This window comes from Taudactylus pleione, unplaced genomic scaffold (genome assembly GCF_031769625.1).
Source record: "Taudactylus pleione unplaced genomic scaffold, aTauple2 ptg000017l, whole genome shotgun sequence".
NCBI classification, from domain to species: Eukaryota; Metazoa; Chordata; class Amphibia; order Anura; family Myobatrachidae; genus Taudactylus; species Taudactylus pleione.
The window spans coordinates 11,857,297-11,872,500 of record NW_028284419.1 but is presented as its reverse complement, the minus strand read 5'-3'; the positions used below and the strand labels follow the sequence as shown (position 1 = coordinate 11,872,500).

General features: G+C 45.7%; 1 protein-coding gene across 1 annotated transcript in view; it reads right to left on the bottom strand.

The window, feature by feature from the left end:
* LOC148540809 (uncharacterized) overlaps positions 1 to 2,869 on the bottom strand; it is a 236,858-nt gene extending 233,989 nt beyond the window's left edge. The window contains exon 1 of the mRNA XM_088481969.1: positions 2,725 to 2,869. Within this exon, the coding sequence (XP_088338095.1) occupies positions 2,725 to 2,869 (145 nt within the window). The remainder of the gene's footprint in view (positions 1 to 2,724) is intronic.
* Between the last annotated feature and the right edge of the window lie 12,335 nt (positions 2,870 to 15,204).

Below are 15,204 nucleotides of genomic sequence, written 5' to 3'. Positions count from 1 at the left end.
CTGCTCTGTACCCCCATATCCCGCTATCACTGGCATGAGTTCTCATATAATTTCCTTAGTGTCTGGCATACTGTGTCATCCTTATATGCAGTGTTCACTGTCCCATACCCCATAATATTAAATAAAAGTCGATTGGCAGAGTGTGTGGAGTGAGGGAAAACCAGGAGGGTAAAATATGGGGTGCGAGGGAAAAGCAGGAGAGCAGAGCTTGAAGTGTGAGGGAAAAGAAGATATGCAGAGAGTGACATGTAAGTGAAAGGCTGGTGGGCTGGCAGTGGCTTGTCAACTTCTTTGTTTCTAAGTTTTAAAGCATATATATATATTAACTTTAAAGCAATTTCATAGGCAGAAAATCTTACGGTTTCACATGTCCCATTAAGGCTTTTTACACATGACCTGAAATTTCACAATTCTACAGAATCTCTACTACTCAAACTCAAAAAATCAATTAAATACCACCTGACACCTTAATGGATGTGTTCCCTGCATGATACAGATATGGTATGCCATCACACACACACTCTTTGGTTAACTGCAGTTTCTGCTTGTATGAATTCTGGTGAGCACACAAATGTGAATTAGCAGCTCCACCATTTTGTGAGTGACAGCATTATCACTCTATGTGAGTGCTGAATCTGCAATTAACACAAGGTGTGATGGCATACTATATCTGTTTTCTGCAAGGAACATGTCCATTAAGGTATCACCCAATGTCCAGCTAAACCAAAGCAGGCAGGTCCCAGTAACATGATCAGCTGGGCCAATTGTGACAAAGGTACCCTATTTAAACTCGAAGGTGCTGGCAAAATAATGTCAGTACAATGTCATTCCTCAGTGGTAAGAGTGTTTCGGGTCCAGGTTCCAGTGTGCTATCCTGCATTCCTGTGTCCTGCTATGTGCAATCCTGCTAATCTGCATTGTGCAATCCTGAAATCCTGCTTAGTGCATCCTGTATTCCTAGTACGTGCATTCCTGCCTCTTGCATATCTGCAGTCCTGCAAATCAGCATTATAACTACTGTTCTGGTGCTGATTTACTTCTGCGAACTCTTCGCTATTAACGCATGCAAAGCTATATGCTGCTACTGCCATCTCCAGGCAGTCTCTGATATATTCACTACTGCTACATCACATCCCTATAGCATCTAATGCAACTGGCTTGCATGAAGGGTATTATTATTCAGCCATCTAGCTTCATCAATGTCTTAGTCATCTCAGCTAGCCAAAAGGGCTCTGACCCAAATCCCAATTCTCCTAGTGCCATGATAGTTTGTACTAGCCAAATGGATTGACAGGGAAGCCAACCCCAAAAATGGATCGAGTACAGTTTTTGGCTAGCAGACTGTAGAAACAAGATGTGAATCATGGCCAACTCATATAGTTCCTACAGGACCTGTATTATTGCCTGGATGCAATCTATGGCTCATCAGCTAATCAAGATTCACCTCTATTGCAAACCAAGCGAGGTCCATTTCCTCTCCTGCAACATCCAGTCTCCATTTCCAACTCCAGTAAAGGCCTGCTGGGCTTTACTTAACCAATGTGGTATCCACTATGAACTGCAGTCCAGAAACTTCCCTACTGACAGACCATGTATATAATCTTCCTTCTCTCCTGTAAAGCTTTGTCATGAGCATCTCTTCTATGCAAAAGATCTGACTCCATCCTGGCAGGCTATACTACCTTTCTAGCCACCTTTTGGAGAATTTTTGATGAGCCTGGGCATACAATGTCCTCTGCATCACATGTCATAGGGCTCTGACAAGGCTCACAGTCAGTGGGACAAAATGTGTTTCAGTTTTGCACTCTATCATCTGAGCTCCAAATAAACAATGACCTATATTTCTGAGAGTGGGAACAGTAGAGGAGTAGAGTAGAGCACCCAAAGTTTAGTTTGGGTCTACATTTCTAGCCTCTTCCAAATATAGGAACCCATGCATTTGGGATTTCCACTACAGCCCTAACTGTGTGGAGCTTGCGTGGGATTCCTCTGGGTGCTCCAGTTTACTCCCACATTCCAAAAATATACTGGTAGGTATAACAAAAAAAATGAATCTTAGTGTGCGTGTGTGCATATGTGGTAGGGAATTTAGATTGTAAGCTAAACTGGGACAGGGACTGATGTGAATTGACAAATATACTCTGTAAAGCACTGCGAATATGTGTGTGCTATATAAATAACTAGTAATAATAATAATAATTATGCCTGAAGATTGGAAACAACACTTCCCGGAGAGGTTGTGCCATTGCCATGCAGGTTCCAATCATTAGCTGGGTTCATGTCCTGAGAAATTCTTTATTGATGGTAAAGAGGTCAGCTTAGGGATTTCTTTCCATGCCTTGCATTTCTAGCAAAAAATATTGTATCATATCAGTGACTCTGAAATACCATATGAGGTCTGTGTATTTATCTTTACTGATCGACTCTAGAGCAGCTGAAAACTTCTTTTTAACCACCTTGGCAAGAAAATTAGCATTGTCAATTACATCTATGCCCACTTCAATTTATCTCATGGCTGTGGATGATAGCAAATTATCCTTGATAGAATAGTCTTGGCCTGGGGTTCCTCTTATACCAATCAGTGTCTCAAGCAAATCCTTCCTCTCTGATCAAAATCTACATCCAAGAAACTCTTACTTCCTACAGCCTATGTGGAGCTCCGGGTTGTGTTCAACAAGCAAGAAACATCACATCGTGACTGGGACTGTCCAATTGACTTAATACCCAGGAAAATGCCCCCCCAGAGACTGAAATCATGGTAGACTAAATAAGAGAAAACCTGGAAAGATGGTTCTTCCACCTCTTCAGTGAGCGCTGGATTCTTTTTCTTTTTCAAGGAAAATGTTGTGGTCCTTGCATAGACTAGCATGGTGCTAAATGATATCACAGTCAAGAACCAGTATCTGCTTCTTCTGAAATCAGAAGTATTTGATCATGCTAAAGGGGCAACCATTTGCAACTTAATTCATATGCAGAAGTGAGATGAGTTGAAAACTGCTATCAACAAACAACAAATTCAGACAAGAAAAGAAAAGAAAATCAATCCCAAACCTTCAAGAAGTAGATAAAATGTGGTTGTCCAAATGAAACCTGCATCTCAGAGTTACTGGGAGCATCAAGGGTTCAAGTGATCTTCGTGCTCTTCTTACTGAAGCAGAGCGAGTTTTTCACAGAGCTAATCAACTGTGTATAAATTATGCCAGTCAAGAACCAGTATCATCTTTATGCATGAGGAGAGTGCTGCCATGTCAGCTGCTACTTCAAGTGTTGCTTTTTCATCCGGTGTCACCCAGTCACCCAAGGCTTCCAGTTTATCAGAGGTCCGAGAGGGTCCACTGATGTCTGCCTTGCCAGAGGTGCAGCCAATATTTGCCTTGTCAGAGGTCAATCTGATGTCTGCATTGCCAGTGGTGCAACTGAATTCTGCCTTGACAGAGGTGCAGCCAATGTCCTATCCACCTGAGAGGCCATTGTCTACTGATGATATTCCCTGCCATGTAGCTACTAAAGACCCAGTATTGCAGAATTTGCCTGTTTTTTTAGGGTAATTGTGAAGAAATGTTGCCCATTTGATACTCTTGCTCTCCTGGATGACTCATTTACAGTAATGCAGAGGGGTGTATAAATACTTCCTCTGATGGTAAAAAGAAAGAGAAACACAAACAAAACAAAAAGAGAATCTGACTTTATGTATTGTGGGGCATCTAGTATCTTCTCCTTAAATGGGATCTATGAGGGCTTTACAACTTAATTCATATGCGGAAGTGAGATGAGTTGAAAACTGCTATCAACAAACAACAAATTCAGACAAGAAAAGAAAAGAAAATCAATCCCGAACCTTCCGGAGTTTCTTCACAGAACTGCAGAGCCAGAGATGCTATATAGTGCTGCAGACCCAGGTGAGATTGCCAGTGCCACAGAACCAGGAGAGTTTGCCAGTGCTGCAGACCCAAGAGAGGTAGCCAGTGCCACAGACACAGGAGAGGTTGCCAGTGTCACAGACCCAGGAGAGGTCACCAATGACACAGACCCAATTGAGGTCACCAGTGCCGCAGACCCATTAGAGATAACCAGTGCCACAGACCCAGGAGAGGTCACAGTACTGCAGACCCTGGAGAGATCACCAGTACTGCAGACCCAGGAGAGGTCACCAGTGCCAGTACCACAGACCCAGGAGAATTGTCAGCATTGCCGACTCAGGAGAGATCATCAGTGTCACTAATCCAGAAAAGGACGATACTACTTCAGCTCAGGAGGAGTCTCTGAGCATCCTGCCCCAGGAAGGATCTCTGAGCCTCCATTCCCGGGGGGGGCTCTGCGCCTCCTGCCTTATGGGGTGGTCTCTGAGCCTCCTGCCCCACGGGAGTTCTCTGAGCCTCCTGCCCCAGGGGGAGTTTCTAAGCATCCTGCCTAAGAGGCAGTCTCTGAGCATCCTGCCCAAGGGCGGTTTCTGAGCACCCTGCCCATGCGGGGTCTCCAAGTGTCCTACCCCCGGAAGGGGTTTAGAGTAACTTGACAAGTATTCTGCCCCAGAAGGGGGCTTCCAATTTTCTGTCAGTTCCTGTGAACATGGCCTGAGGACCCTAATTCTCTGGCCTCAGGGCCTGAGGACCCTACGGCCCTGTCCATGGGCTGAAGACCATACTGCCCTGCCCTTTGGGCCTAAATACTCTATTGCCCTAGACTCCGGGCCTAAGGATCACATTTCCCTTGCCTTTATGCATGAGGAGAGTGCTGCCATGTCAGCTGCTACTTCAAGTGTTGCTTTTTCATCCGGTGTCACCCAGTCACCCAAGGCTTCCATTTTATCAGAGGTCCGAGAGGGTCCACTGATGTCTGCCTTGCCAGAGGTGCAGCCAATATTTGCCTTGTCAGAGGTCATCTGATGTCTGCATTGCCAGTGGTGCAACTGAATTCTGCCTTGACAGAGGTGCAGCCAATGTCCAATCCACCTGAGAGGCCATTGTCTACTGATGATATTCCCTGCCATGTAGCTACTAAAGACCCAGTATTGCAGAATTTGCCTGTTTTTTTGGGTAATTGTGAAGAAATGTTGCCCATTTGATACTCTTGCTCTCCTGGATGACTCATTTACAGTAATTCAGAGGGGTGTATAAATACTTCCTCTGATGGTAAAAAGAAAGAGAAACACAAACAAAACAAAAAGAGAATCTGACTTTATGTATTGTGGGGCATCTAGTATCTTCTCCTTAAATGGGATCTATGAGGGCTTTACAACTTAATTCATATGCGGAAGTGAGATGAGTTGAAAACTGCTATCAACAAACAACAAATTCAGACAAGAAAAGAAAAGAAAATCAATCCCAAACCTTCAAGAAGTAGATAAAATGTGGTTGTCCAAATGAAACCTGCATCTCAGAGTTACTGGGAGCATCAAGGGTTCAAGTGATCTTCGTGCTCTTCTTACTGAAGCAGAGCGAGTTTTTCACAGAGCTAATCAACTGTGTATAAATTATGCCAGTCAAGAACCAGTATCATCTTTATGCATGAGGAGAGTGCTGCCATGTCAGCTGCTACTTCAAGTGTTGCTTTTTCATCCGGTGTCACCCAGTCACCCAAGGCTTCCAGTTTATCAGAGGTCCGAGAGGGTCCACTGATGTCTGCCTTGCCAGAGGTGCAGCCAATATTTGCCTTGTCAGAGGTCAATCTGATGTCTGCATTGCCAGTGGTGCAACTGAATTCTGCCTTGACAGAGGTGCAGCCAATGTCCTATCCACCTGAGAGGCCATTGTCTACTGATGATATTCCCTGCCATGTAGCTACTAAAGACCCAGTATTGCAGAATTTGCCTGTTTTTTTAGGGTAATTGTGAAGAAATGTTGCCCATTTGATACTCTTGCTCTCCTGGATGACTCATTTACAGTAATGCAGAGGGGTGTATAAATACTTCCTCTGATGGTAAAAAGAAAGAGAAACACAAACAAAACAAAAAGAGAATCTGACTTTATGTATTGTGGGGCATCTAGTATCTTCTCCTTAAATGGGATCTATGAGGGCTTTACAACTTAATTCATATGCGGAAGTGAGATGAGTTGAAAACTGCTATCAACAAACAACAAATTCAGACAAGAAAAGAAAAGAAAATCAATCCCGAACCTTCAAGGAGATAAAATGTGGTTGTCCAAATGAAACCTGCATCTCAGAGTTACTGGGAGCATCAAGGGTTCAAGTGATCTTCGTGCTCTTCTTACTGAAGCAGAGTGAGTTTTTCACAGAGCTAATCAACTGTGTATATATTATGCCAGTCATGAATACTTTTTGTGCTCCTGTCCTTGCTGCAGGTTCAACATTGGAGGAGGTACTCTGTGTTCAGCCCTCAGAAATGGATTCAAGCCAGCTGGTCCCACAAGGGGGACTTCATGCCCAGTCGGTCCCATAGGGAGATTTCATGTTGGTCCCAGAGGGGGACTTCATGTCTTATCAGCCTCACAGAGCTGCCCACCCAGAATTTCCTCATAGAGCTGCCCAGCCAGAGTTTCCTCACAGAGCTGCCCAGCTGGAGTTCCTCACAGAGCTGCCCAGCCAAAGTTTCCTCACAGAGCTGCCTAGCCGGAGTTTCTTCACAGAACTGCAGAGCCAGAGATGCTATATAGTGCTGCAGACCCAGGTGAGATTGCCAGTGCCACAGAACCAGGAGAGTTTGCCAGTGCTGCAGACCCAAGAGAGGTAGCCAGTGCCACAGACACAGGAGAGGTTGCCAGTGTCACAGACCCAGGAGAGGTCACCAATGACACAGACCCAATTGAGGTCACCAGTGCCGCAGACCCAGGAGAGATAACCAGTGCCACAGACCCAGGAGAGGTCACAGTACTGCAGACCCTGGAGAGATCACCAGTACTGCAGACCCAGGAGAGGTCACCAGTGCCAGTACCACAGACCCAGGAGAATTGTCAGCATTGCCAACTCAGGAGAGATCATCAGTGTCACTAATCCAGAAAAAGACGATACTACTTCAGCTCAGGAGGAGTCTCTGAGCATCCTGCCCCAGGAAGGATCTCTGAGCCTCCTTTCCCGGGGAGGGCTCTGCGCCTCCTGCCTTATGGGGTGGTCTCTGAGCCTCCTGCCCCAGGGGAGTTCTCTGAGCCTCCTGCCCCAGGGGGAGTTTCTAAGCATCCTGCCTAAGAGGCAGTCTCTGAGCATCCTCCCCAAGGGCGGTCTCTGAGCACCCTGCCCATGCAGGGTCTCCAAGTGTCCTGCCCCAGGAAGGGGTTTAGAGTAACTTGACAAGTATTCTGCCCCAGAAGGGGGCTTCCAATTTTCTGTCAGTTTCTGTGAACATGGCCTGAGGACCCTAATTCTCTGGTCTCAGGGCCTGAGGACCCTACGCCCCTGTCCTTGGGGCTGAAGACCCTACTGCCCTGCCCTTTGGGCCTAAGTACTCTATTGCCCTAGACTCCGGGCCTAAGGATCACATTTCCCTTGCATTTATGCATGAGGAGAGTGCTGACATGTCAGCTGCTACTTCAAGTGTTGCTTTTTCATCCGGTGTCACCCAGTCACCCAAGGCTTCCAGTTTATCAGAGGTCCGGGAGGGTCCACTGATGTCTGCCTTGCCAGAGGTGCAGCCAATATTTGCCTTGTCAGAGGTCAAGCTGATGTCTGCATTGCCAGTGGTGCAACTGAATTCTGCCTTGACAGAGGTGCAGCCAATGTCCAATCCACCTGAGAGGCCATTGTCTACTGATGATATTCCCTGCCATGTAGCTACTAAAGACCCAGTATTGCAGAATTTGCCTGTTTTTTTAGGGTAATTGTGAAGAAATGTTGCCCATTTGATACTCTTGCTCTCCTGGATGACTCATTTACAGTAATTCAGAGGGGTGTATAAATACTTCCTCTGATGGTAAAAAGAAAGAGAAACACAAACAAAACAAAAAGAGAATCTGACTTTATGTATTGTGGGGCATCTAGTATCTTCTCCTTAAATGGGATCTATGAGGGCTTTACAACTTAATTCATATGCGGAAGTGAGATGAGTTGAAAACTGCTATCAACAAACAACAAATTCAGACAAGAAAAGAAAAGAAAATCAATCCCGAACCTTCAAGGAGATAAAATGTGGTTGTCCAAATGAAACCTGCATCTCAGAGTTACTGGGAGCATCAAGGGTTCAAGTGATCTTCGTGCTCTTCTTACTGAAGCAGAGTGAGTTTTTCACAGAGCTAATCAACTGTGTATATATTATGCCAGTCATGAATACTTTTTCTGCTCCTGTCCTTGCTGCAGGTTCAACATTGGAGGAGGTACTGTGTGTTCAACCCTCAGAAATGGATTCAAGCCAGCTGGTCCCACAAGGGGGACTTCATGCCCAGTCGGTCCCATAAGGAGATTTCATATTGGTCCCAGAGGGGGTCTTCATGTCTTATCAGCCTCACAGAGCTGCCCACCCAGAATTTCCTCATAGAGCTGCCCAGCCAGAGTTTCCTCACAGAGCTGCCCAGCTGGAGTTTCCTCACAGAGCTGCCCAGCCAAAGTTTCCTCACAGAGCTGCCTAGCCAGAGTTTCCTCACAGAACTGCAGAGCCAGAGATGCTATATAGTGCTGCAGACCCAGGTGAGATTGCCAGTGCCACAGAACCAGGAGAGTTTGCCAGTGCTGCAGACCCAAGAGAGGTAGCCAGTGCCACAGACACAGGAGAGGTTGCCAGTGCCACAGACCCAGGAGAGGTCACCAATGACACAGACCCAATTGAGGTCACCAGTGCCGCAGACCCAGGAGAGATAACCAGTGCCACAGACCCAGGAGAGGTCACAGTACTGCAGACCCTGGAGAGATCACCACTACTGCAGACCCAGGAGAGGTCACCAGTGCCAGTACCACAGACCCAGGAGAATTGTCAGTATTGCAGACTCAGGAGAGATCATCAGTGTCACTAATCCAGAAAAGGATGCTACTACTTCAGCTCAGGAGGAGTCTCTGAGCATCCTGCCCCAGGAAGGATCTCTGAGCCTCCTTTCCCGGGGGGGGTTCTGCGCCTCCTGCCTTATGGGGTGGTCTCTGAGCCTCCTGCCCCAGGGGAGTTCTCTGAGCCTCCTGCCCCAGGGGGAGTTTCTAAGCATCCTGCCTAAGAGGCAGTCTCTGAGCATCCTGCCCAAGGGCGGTTTCTGAGCACCCTGCCCATGCGGGGTCTCCAAGTGTCCTACCCCCGGAAGGGGTTTAGAGTAACTTGACAAGTATTCTGCCCCAGAAGGGGGCTTCCAATTTTCTGTCAGTTCCGGTGAACATGGCCTGAGGACCCTAATTCTCTGGCCTCAGGGCCTGAGGACCCTACGGCCCTGTCCTTGGGGCTGAAGACCATACTGCCCTGCCCTTTGGGCCTAAATACTCTATTGCCCTAGACTCTGGGCCTAAGGATCACATTTCCCTTGCCTTTATGCATGAGGAGAGTGCTGCCATGTCAGCTGCTACTTCAAGTGTTGCTTTTTCATATGGTGTCACCCAGTCACCCAAGGCTTCCAGTTTATCAGAGGTCCGTGAGGGTCCACTGATGTCTGCCTTGCCAGAGGTGCAGCCAATATTTGCCTTGTCAGAGGTCAAGCTGATGTCTGCATTGCCAGTGGTGCAACTGAATTCTGCCTTGACAGAGGTGCAGCCAATGTCCAATCCACCTGAGAGGCCATTGTCTACTGATGATATTCATTGCCATGTAGCTACTAAAGACCCAGTATTGCAGAATTTGCCTGGTTTTTTTGGGTAATTGTGAAGAAATGTTGCCCATTTGATACTCTTGCTCTCCTGGATGACTCATTTACAGTAATTCAGAGGGGTGTATAAATACTTCCTCTGATGGTAAAAAGAAAGAGAAACACAAACAAAACAAAAAGAGAATCTGACTTTATGTATTGTGAAGCATCTAGTATCTTCTCCTTAAATGGGATCTATGGGCCTGATTCTGACCCGCTCGCGAGCGCTGACCCGCTCACAGCTATGCGAGCGGCCAGGAGGCCACTCCAATAAGAGGTAGGAGGGCCCTGATTCAGAGCGAGCGCTCTTATCAGAGCGTCCGGCTTTGAATCAGGCCCTATGTCCGGAATCTGCCCTTGTTCTGTATATGGACTGCAGTACCTCTGTGTTACAGAGGTGCTGCTGTGACAATTAAACAGTCTTGCCTCTCAGGTAGGGGTTAATATGGTTTCTCTTACAATCACCTGCACTTGTTCCACTGCTACATTACCCTGACTCTCACCAGACTCCTTGCTGGTCATTAATGTTTCCTGGCCTCTTATGGATTTATGTTGCTGGCCCTGGTTCTTGTTTTATAGATTTACCAAGTCTTGGGCCCTCATTCAGAGCCGTACGCTCTGAGCAGAGCGCACGCTCTGAATGAGGGCCGGGCTCCATTTTCATGGAGCGTCCTCCTGGACGCTCGTATAGCTGTGGGTCACCACCCACAGGCTATACGAGCGTGCATTGTGATGGTCGCGATGGTCGAGACCATCGCGACCATCGAATTTGCGAGCCGGAGCCTGCGGTTGAGGTTTTCAACCGCAAGCTCCGGAGTGATTTTGGCTCTATCAGAGCCAAAATCACTCCCACTGACATCACTAGTGATGTCAGTGGGCCGGCTTCTGACGGGAGGCGTTCCCGTGGGAACGCCCCCGTCAGGGAGGCACGCCCCCGGCACGCCCACCAAAGGGGGCGTGCTGTCAATCAACATTGACAGCACGCCCCCTTTGATCGGACACAACGAGCGAAGGACTTTCCTTCGCTCGTCGCGTCTGGCGCATGCGCACGACGGAGCTCCCTCCGTCGTGCGCATGCTCAGTCCATAACATCGACCCACTTGCGAGCGGACAGCCGCTCGCGAGTGGGTCTGAATCAGGCCCTTGGTTCCTTTCTACTACTGCAGCAAGAGAGTGTGCTTCAAGTCAGTTCTGATTCACTGTGCCTAGAACCTGCCATTGTCAGCAAGTACTTACCTGAATTCTGGATCCCAGCTTCTGCAAGTTCTCTACTCTGGACTTTGTGTTTAACCACAGTGTGCCCAATGTCTGCATAATCGTAGAGAACTCTAGAGCTCACCAATCTAATGTCTTTTGTCTTGTATTATTTCTGGTACATCTTGGTAAGCTCCATTCCAGTCTCCTCAGTTTGTCTACTATATAGTCAGTGTCTGCAAATCAGTATTTTATACCTGTGAATATCTGCCTGTCAAGTATTTATGACTAGCTGGGATACCCGGTGTTCCCCAGATTGAAGACTGGACCCTAAAGTATACCTGCAGCCTTTATTTGTTTACATTGTCCTTGCCTAGAACCCTATTCCATTGATTCTGAAAATTAACCCACTGTTTGCTAACATGCATGCAAACAGTGGCATAACTACCTTGGGTGCAAGGGGTGAGGCTGCTACGGTGCCTGAGCTGCCTCTGTGGCCCAACTCTCCCCATGCACCCAGTCACAAGGTGGCTCCCTCCAGTCAGAGCCACCAAGGTGGGCCCAGGTGTCAGCAGTGTTGATTTGGTGCTGGCCTGCCAGCTGATTACAGTTGGCACACCAGCAGGTAAACATGGAGAGACAGCGCCGCTGGTCACATGGAAATTAGAGCTGGTGGACCAGCAGCCAATCAGCCATGGTGGCTCCTGATTGGCTGCCAGTTTGTGAACTACAATTGGCTTGTGACAGGCATCAGATTCAAATTGCACTGGCGCTGTTTGTTCATGTCTGGTGCTGCCTGAGTGTGCGCCAGCTGTAATTAGTTGGCAGCCCAGTACCAAATCCACCTGCTGGCTGCTGATGGCACTCAGGGGGAGGGGAGAGACTGCTGGAGGTGAGTTGCTGTGGGGGGGCATAATGTGTAAGGGGCATTGCTGTGTGGCATAAAGTTTTAAGGGGCATTATTGTGTGGCATAAAGTGTAAGGGGCACTACTATTGTGTGGAATAATTTGTTATATGGGGCACTACTACTATGTGGCATAATCTGTAAAGGACATTACTGTGTGGTATAATGTGTAAGGCACATTACTGTATAGTGTAAGTGGCATTACTGTGTGGCATAATGTATAAGGGACAGTACTACTGCATGGCATAAAGTGTATAAGGTATACTACTGTGTGGCATTACCTGTATGGGCTCTGTGTGGCATAACATGAATGGGCTCTGTGTGGGGGCAATGTATGTTTTTTTTTTACTCTGGGGGGGCATTTTAAGATCTTGCTATGTGGCCCACAAAGTTCTAGTTATGCCCTTGCATGCAAACACAGGTGGCTAACTAATTTATATGGTCACATTAAAAAGGACTGACTCTGGATTTAACATGAACATACACGAGTCATAAAGTTTGACACTTACTTAGACTGTGAGGTTGAAAGGTTACTTTTGTAGCATGCAAACAGGTTTTTGACAGACTGCCTATTTCCACTCGAAACAGCCCCGAAACCTGTGTAATTTAAGAGTGTCCCCATTTTTAGGGATTGCATGACAGTGTGGTACCCTGATGAAGTTCAAACCTAGACAAAAACCTAATTCTGGTCAAACTACACCACCATGCCAATTTGGTAGAGCTAGGTCCAAAACTCTGGCCATGCATAAAGTACAAATAGACAGACAGAAAGACACACTTTCCTGCTTATTAAATTATCTGCAAATCAGTGAATATCTGCCTTGTCAAGTGCCTAATTGTATTTTAAGTTTACTGTATATCCAACCACATGCAAAGTTTGTTTACCTTTGCTGTTCCAGTATTTCCTGCAATAAACACATTGAATTTCTCTGCTACATTTTGTGGCCTTGTGAATCTGGTGCACTTCAGGGGTTTCATAACACTGTGATTGAGATACTAACTCAAGCCTAGGTTGTGGAACGCTCCAAATTATCTGCCATGAAACATCTCTCTGGTGTAAATTACAATTGACATTCTTGTGCACACAAAATTTTATGTTTAACATCTACCTGCCCGTGCAAAACATTTTCACAGTTAATATATGGCATTAGCCATCTATTTTTAAGACTGTGTGACAATGCATTCTCTGTTTTAGATCGCTACAGTGTCATGTGAAAGGTTATATTGTAACACCGTTATCATAACAAATTAACCAGGGAACCTATATAGGCAGAGATCTAAAGGCTCTAACAACTTCTTCTAACTATGCTAATTGCTTTCTATATCTGGCTTGAATCAATAATGAGCATCTGCTTTGATAATATTTATGGGACTAACCAGTGGCTAACAGAATATAATATCAATAAATTTAGTACATATCTAAGAAATGTTAGGAGATGCAGTGGGTGTAGGGGGTGCCACTGCTATAGACTATGAAGGTTTAGGGAATCCATCTCTGAGGCATCCTACTCTGCATCCAGGTATACAGGAGTGCATCTTCTACCTGACTATGCCATTTGCAGGGCCTGGGTTACTAAAAACTTAAAAACAAAAAGACTGGGTCTAGAGTAAATGTAGGTATTTTCATATGGGTGGGACTTTATGTGATGTTAAGCAGACCAAATGGAAGATTGTCCATCCTATCATTGATATACGTAGCCATGTGCAAATTGTCTTCTTTCAATCAGTTAGTGCTTGGTAAAGGGCATTGCACTGCCAAGTCTCCTGACATCACTGTTCCTATCTGCAACTTTTAGAGAGGTATTAGGAACTATCACTGGGAGACACCCAGGCATTGGGAGTGATCACCTCCAGTAGCTCCGGAGTCCAAACAGGTGCACCACCCACCAATCCTGTGACAACCACCACAGCTGAAAGTGTTGGGTTGAGAATCTAGAAGGAAGAGTTGTCTGCCATATTATCTCCATGGGATTCCTGTGATTGTACCTGAGCTCTGGATCTGTCAGGAATTAGAGGGGGTATACCATGCTGTAGCTTATTCCTAGCAGTGCAGTGGGTGTACACACATAGATACAAAGTAGCATTTTGGTTTCATTGGAAATTCATAGTATAAACTTGAAATGTTATGTGACTCACAATCCACAATGGATGTGATGATTCACAATACTTGACATGCAGCATCATATGTAATGCTTGTTAAGATGTATCCAGATCTAACCTTTTGATTACCCACTGATAACCCCTCTTGCTTTCCCTTCTGCCAAAACAGCTGTTCCCTACCAGACATAACTGATAATCACACCTCTCACTCAATACTGCCTCAACTGGGGATGTCCATGGTTTTTGTCATGGCGCCATAGATGGACGCACTCCAGTCAACTAGCAATGTTCCCCCAGCTGCCAATCTGTGTGAACTGGGGCACTACAATTTAGCATAGTGTGAACTGGGGCAGTACAACTATCACTATATAGAGAAAAGTGTAACTGTAGATGCATTGGGACTGGGGCTCCTGTAAAATATTGCTATAGGGCCCACAATGTTCTAGTTATGCTCCTGAGATGATGCATAATATATTGCTAGTTACTGGAATGTTGGCATAACATAACTTTCGATCAACTGTTTGTTTGCTTTTTGTTGTCTTAATATTGTTTTATATTCTTTCTAAATTATTTTATGATATATTAAAATAAATATTTAACTGTTGTCAGGATAGGGTTAATATTCTTGGTAAAGAGCAGTACAGATTGGTAAAGATGTTGCTGAAATAGCCTTGAGAAGAAATTAGGAGTTGCAGAACATTATCCCTGCTAACTTTGCTGACTAATAAATACCTCCACGCTCATCTATCCCGTGATGCGAGCGCATCGAAGCATGGATGGCGTGACTAGTGTGCCCGCGTCTATGGCATGCACGTGTGTACGGAAGCTGTGTAAGCTTAAAATGGCCCCCCTCAATCTAAGAGCAGACCAGACATATTCTTCATTTTCATTGTAGCAATCTTGCTTATTCATATCCAATATGTATGGCTTCCTTCTTCAATGTATATGTCTACATAATATCTACATAATATATCTTGCTTTTTCAATAAATGTATGATTTTATAATCCTGGCTATTGGGGCATCATTTTTATTGCTGTATACCTTACCTAGGTAATTAAGACACCTTTCATAACAACCAATACAGAGATACAGTAACACTCTTTTGATCTTGTTATTTCAGGGATAGAAAAGTATACAATACTTTTAGGCAAGAGTCGACTCTCGACTATTTGACTCTGTCAATCTTAGTCCATGTTGACCTTTTAACTGTTGATTATTTGACCCTGTCTACCTATTGCCTGTTGACCTATTGACTGTCTACCTAGACACAGTAGATCTTCCACCCTGTACCATTGTGTGA